General features: G+C 37.9%; 1 protein-coding gene across 1 annotated transcript; it reads left to right on the top strand.

Annotated features, from left to right (window-relative positions):
• Positions 1 to 1,373: 1,373 nt before the first annotated feature.
• Positions 1,374 to 6,194, top strand: LOC139737060 (uncharacterized). Its single transcript, XM_071647739.1, has 3 exons — positions 1,374 to 1,536; positions 4,211 to 4,422; positions 5,557 to 6,194. The coding sequence occupies exons 2-3, from the start codon at positions 4,242 to 4,244 to the stop codon at positions 6,192 to 6,194; spliced, it is 819 nt and encodes a 272-aa protein (XP_071503840.1). The 5' UTR covers positions 1,374 to 1,536; positions 4,211 to 4,241.
• Positions 6,195 to 6,491: the final 297 nt, after the last annotated feature.

The raw sequence follows: 6,491 nt of genomic DNA on the forward strand, positions 1-6,491 counted from the left end.
ACTCGAATTGATTTAGAACAGTTTAGGAAAGAGTTCAATATAATAAACATGTATTTCTACTTTCTTCGTAATGCGCAAATCGAAATGAAATGAAAATTAGGCCCTCTTAAAAACCTAATATTTTTCTATAATGCGCACATTTCCGCATGTTAGTTTTCTATCATTACAAATCTGGTATATTTGATCTTTCAAATAAAGTACTCCTAGCATATTCCAGCGTGCTTTTAAACTATTTTTGCTGTTAAAACTGTCAGTTTTACACTGAATTCTGATTCGCTGCTCCAATTGAAGGTACACAAATTCCTTGATGCCATCACATTGAAAGAGAGAGCGAATTCCAGTAGGGGCAAGTATATGTAGATGTGAGAGCGCTCGTCCCGATTATTGATGCTCTCTTTTGTCAAAGCACATGGGTAACACCTGTAGTTGAACGCATAACTTCTCGGCGGTGCCGCGCATGACTTCAAAGGAGAACAGTAGTTTTCTCTCCTTCTCCGTAACACCTCCCTGATCTCAGCCAGGGTCGCGTGCGTGCGTTCTGCATCTGCGCGCTCTTCACAGGCCGTGCAGCGCAGTCGGTATCGTCGTCAAATACGTCTGGGTATTATATAGCATTCGGCACAAACAGACGAAACGGTGTTGATATGATATGATAATAATAGAATGATGGAAGCTGCACACAAAAATATAAGCACAATCACGTTTTTAGGAAAAAATCTAGCATCTGCCACCATTTTCTTCTAAAATCATCGTTGACGCTTCATCAACTTCTCACAAAAAACCCCACACAAAACAAAACAGAAAGTCGTGTGATTTTTTTCATTTCATATGCTTTCGCGGACATTGAAATGTTCGCTAGGTCATCACATCGCAACACTCCATCGTATAGTTTGTACACAGCTCAAGATATCAAAATTACCTTAGTCGATAATTTAGCATAAAATACATGTAGGTTTTGTGCATATATTATACCATGTGTGCATGTGTGTGTGAATTTCAGTCATGTCATTAGAGTGTTGGTGTATTATGCATGTGTTTTTGATTCACAGAGTGGTCGAAAAACACCCTCGGGCTGAACCCAGTATACCGTGACGAAATGAAATGCAAGGAAATGAAGGAAATAAGAGTACACGAGGTAGACCGGTCGCGAAAATAATCAATGGACTTCGAACTACGAGACAGGCCTTGCTCTAGCTGTTCACACACGTGTAGTTTCCTTTGCTTTGTTATCTGGGTGCTCCACTGTCGTTGATCTGTGACCTTTACACAAAAATGAGCTCCAGATGAGAGGGCATTTCATTGTAACATTTTGCACTATATTTGCATTCAAGAGGTGGGCATATTAAAGTATATGTGTGGTTGATTATTAAAGCGGTATAGCATACACCTGTTGCTTGGAAGGCCTATCATTTATAACACGAGTTCCTACAAAGGGGTGTGATTGTCTCGACACTCCTGGTCGCCGCTGGTCACCACTGGTCACCACGCTATCAACAGTTGCTATTTAGTGGCTACTGAGCAGACAAACACACAGCGGTAAGTTCATGCTTTTTAATGATCTGCTCTTTTTCTTTTCTTGTTTTTCTTGACCCTTTCACACTGACTTAAAACGTGCCCTGTCATGTTTGAAAATTTCGCTCGCGGTTTCTGCGCTTGCGAAAAGCGAAAATGATATGCCCGTCGTGCTCTGTTTCGTGTAATCTGAAAAATGCTGATATTGGTAATTTTCGCCACAAATACTTATATCAATAGAATTCAACGCATTTTTATTTCTCCAGTAAAAGGGAAAGCAATTAATTCAGAACAAATTATTACCTTTAACATACATCGAGTCAGTCGAACAAGTCTAAGGAATGTATCAATTCATTTTCCGTGAAAAAACAAACAAACTTTATTTTGTAACAATCTTTGCAATGCAATGTAATATATAAGGCCTATATATATATATATATATATATATATATATATATATATGTATATATATATATATATATATATATATATATATCGTTGTTCTGCGTCTCGAAATAGTCTTCTCATGCAGCGATGGTAACTTTAAAGGTATTGTGTACCATTGGTAGCAGTGATTTTAAAAAAAATATTTGAGCTATCACATTTGATGCATAAGCGATGTGTATAGGTCAGTTGTATCACAAAACATCCTACCATATAAACATTTTTCAAGGAAGCCTAAAATATAAGGAGATATCACTATTTTTCTTACTAAACCATAACTGTAGGCGGTTTAGTCGAGAAACAATAACTATTGTTCACATTTTTTATACAAATCTAACAATACTTAACATGGACTATAGTATTTAAACCTTTTACATTGATTATTTCCATCCCTAACTCACATTTTATAACTTTTTAGAAGCACTAAAGCTGAGTTTTTGTTTCATCTGCAAATGGTATACCCAACGCCTTTAAATATTCATAACATTTTAACGGATTGTTCGATTTCCCTTAAAGAGTTGATTTTTTTTTTTTTGGGGGGGGGGGGGTGACATTCTCTTTATTACACATATATTAACATTATAATAAAGGCGCCATGTTCTGGGCCAGTACTCAAAGAATCAAGGTGTGTTTTGTAATACGTCTGTACAAAATACAGTTATCTGCATAAAGACGTATGATCGATGTTGTGATTAAGTAGTAATATGAATTACAAATGAAACATTAAAACAAACAAAATTGGTACAAACATGAGTAGTTCCCTTGGGGACACCAGATTTCACGTTGACCCAATCGGCGCATTCCCCATTTAGCACAACTCTCTTCAAGAAAATGCATAGTTCATTTTAAATTGGAGTTCACTATACCGCAAAGTTTCAATTTCGTTTCGAAAAAGACTAAATAGACCAAATCCATCTGAGAGCCAGAATCCATTTCACTAGTCAAATCATGAATAGCTTCTATCAATTGCGTCTCACGTGACCATTTTTTTTTTCGACAACCGTGCTGACTATCGCACAAAATTGCATTCATTGTGAAGTGATTAGCATGGTCGACTACATGCAATATTTTAAAACAGTTTACACACAACAATAGAGGCTATAATGAAGTTGAACGGTAATTACGTGGGCCGTTTTTCGAGCCCTTTTTAAATAAAGGACAAATTAATGTTCGCATTTTGCGCCATTCAACTGGCAGCTATAGCACCCGGCGAACAGAATTTTATAGAACAATTCATTAACACAAAGAGTTGCTAATTCTTCATCCCCTTCTTTCCCTTCATTCATTTTTTTTTTCTTTTGGCTGGCAGGTCATCTGACCTTTGGAATTTATTTACAAAAATTTTCTTTACTGATTAAGTGTAAATCGTGAACACTATTACAAACGATATTTTCCATGACTGGAACCCTATCAATGAATAATTCAGTCGAGAATATAGACGTAGCAATTATTGATTACAAACTCATATTGTGCATTCTAGGTGTATCAAATCGTCATCAATTACACGAGTTCCGTTAACTTCCAAAGATAAACTTGTCTTTGCTTCAGTCTTTTTTGAACTTATTTTCCAGAATCTTTTCGGATTTTGCGTTATATTTAATTTCTCTGTCAATCCATGGTGCACAAGGACCAACCATTACTTAACGTTTGGGTACATTTTCTCAGCTGCATCTATTAAATTCCCGTTCCATATTTTCCAGTTAGACTCAATGTTATCAGTTGTTTCTACATACATTTGTAATTGTAACAAATCCATTCTATATAAGAGACAAAATCGACCCTTGAACCAAGGTAAATCATCAGAGTATTTTCGTGTACTTTTTTGAGAGTTAAAGCGAAAGTTGGACTTTGCCAATTTAAAGGGCTGTTTTCACGGGGCACACGAACGATTTGCTAAGGAAGCAAATGTCACAAGTCCAACATTATTTTGTATCCCTTCATGTCATCACAGTAATGAAAGTAAAGCGAAGTTTTATGTAAAGATATATACGAAATTACTTATAATTACTTATAATGCTCGACAATACCGGCGGCCCGATGGCCAATTGGGCAACTAAGTTTTGATATGCAGATGGATTACAATGTTTCTCTTTATTTCTGCTGTATTACAATCCCAATGTGTGGTACACACGTTGGTTTTAAACATCACACAGATGAATTTGGCATATAAAGGTCCGTGTTAGGAGTGACAAAACCAAAACATCTTTCATCTCTGTCCTGGGTTTTGTTGCCGTTGTTGTTGTTGTTTTCATAGGATCTGAATTCTATATTAACATTCGTCCGCCATGGCTTCGTCTACTGACGACAAAGCTCGCATCATGATCTGGAGCACGCCACGCTCGATCTCGACAGCGTTCGCGAGATCGATGTCGGCTCGAGGAGACACCGAAGTCTTCTGGGAGCCCTACCTTGCTTGCTACTCCTTTGGTCCGGACCAAACGATACACTGGGGAGACAATATTCCAGGTAATTACCATTTATTTAAGTTCATTATTATACCTGTCGCACACAAGACATACATGCACACAGGAGTTAAAGGACACGTGTATTAATTCACAGATTTCCGGGTTGTTGTTGTTTTTTTCATTCGCACGTGACTGACGAATCATGATAGAAATAGAATAGTGTTATAGTTCTGTGTCATCAATCTGCCAGTTATAATCGCATGAAGCAATAAATAAAGACCCTGAAAGTAGCCATATACAGCTACATGCATGAACTTTATTCCTCATAATAAAGAAATGGTTTTAAATTAATCTATTTCCCCCCCCCCCCAAAAAAAAAGAGGGTGAAGGAAGAAAAAACAAAGCTCGTGCATCGCAAATAATAGTTTATACCGCGCTTGCCTCAAGCGCCGTTGATAAGAACCGCTTCAAGGAAAACGGGTTATGGGCTTATTAGCAGCCTCTCCCATAAAGCCTGATGAATCAGGGTGTCTATCAGTCATAACTCTCATTATAACCAATCTATGCGCCACCACTAAGCCCCTCTACGTCCAACTTCCACTGTCCACGAAGATAAAATTAACTGTTTTAAAAGTGCAAACAGACCGCCATTTAAATTCATTTCTTTCAGTTCAATTTATAATTTTGTAACCGATCATCAAAAGAAAAACAGCGCTTGTAGAAACATTATCATTTTGACAATACTAATAAAAAGGAGGTTAGACCTAATTGAATTTGTTTGATAATTTCGGAGCTCTTAAACAAAAATGGAAAAGTTAGCGTAATATGTATGGATGTGCACTACATGGAAAGGGCCATCCAAATGTAAAACTTTTTTTTTGTCTGTGTGTTTGCTTTTATGTGCACATACATGTGTCTTCATATCTCTGGGTTGTGAAGGTATAAAAGAACATTCTTTATAGCTAGCGACAGGTACTCCAGGTCACCCAGTGCCCAGTATAAGCAAGATTGTCTAGCATATAATTATGTTGACTGCACTTTGTTGTGTATCATCATAAGTGTCATTATCTCTGTTTCACATATTTCGATTTGATCAGGTAGCGTTATATATAGTAGGCAAATCTAAATTTTTCACACAATACGTAAGAGTTTGAATTTCCTGTATTTGTACTTTTTTTTCTGGCATGTCATACAGGTATGCTGAATGACAAGTATACGTATAGCTACATCGACAAGATTCTGAATGCTGATTACCCAAACTCTAAGGTACTCTTCGTCAAGGGGATGGTGGAAGGTATTCGTGGTAATTTCGACATCGTTGACGCCAAGTTCAAGCATTCATTTCTGGTGCGCCATCCCGAAAAAATGTTTCGTTCCCTCGAGCGAATGATAACAGCGATTCCCGGTGCGAAGGTAGATTTCATACATGGTCTCAAAACCATCTACAACGACCTTGAAGACTTCTACAACCACGTCCAGACGAAATTCGGTCAACCCTCTCCTCCCATCATCGACGCGGATGATCTCGTCTCCCACCCAGAGACCATCCTACCGAAGTACTGCGAGGCGATGGGGATCGAGTTTACACCCAAAATGCTAGAGTGGGACAGCGTAGACCCGAGCCAACTCAACTGGCATTGTACAGACGTGGGCGCTATATCCAGCGATGCACTGAAGAATACAGTGATCCTGTCCAACGCCATGCAAAGCAAGGGTTTGGGGAAAGCCCCCGATCCCACGAAATCATCTACGCTGTCACCCATTGTTGCAGAATGCGCCGAGTATGCCATGCCCGTCTATCAGAGATTTTATGATCTCCGCATTAAGCCATGATACCATTGCTAGGGATTGTTAACACTGATATGGTAATGATTATCAAAAAGAAAAATTATACATTTTTTTTAAATCAATGCTTTCAACATATAATAACAATGTATAAAATACGACACGATATGACAGAAAATGTAATTGATAACGGGAATTATCGCAACGCTACATGCATGATATCTCATTACTACAGGGTGAAAGAGGAATGATACTGTCGGTTCGTACATTACGTCACCAATGTGTGTCGACTTTACTTGTGAATATACATGAGAATGCACATTCTACACTCATTTGCAAGGCATC

This window comes from Diadema antillarum, unplaced genomic scaffold (genome assembly GCF_040938485.1).
Source record: "Diadema antillarum isolate AM-2024a unplaced genomic scaffold, OU_Dant_1.0 seq00000678_RagTag, whole genome shotgun sequence".
NCBI lineage: Eukaryota > Metazoa > Echinodermata > Echinoidea > Diadematoida > Diadematidae > Diadema > Diadema antillarum.

Coding starts and splice junctions, on each gene's coding strand:
- LOC139737060 (XM_071647739.1), top strand. CDS start 4,242: ATGGCTTCGTCTACTGACGACAAAGCTCGCATCATGATCTGGAGCACG. Junction 4,423..5,556: donor CTGGGGAGACAATATTCCAG/GTAATTACCATT, acceptor CATGTCATACAG/GTATGCTGAATGACAAGTAT.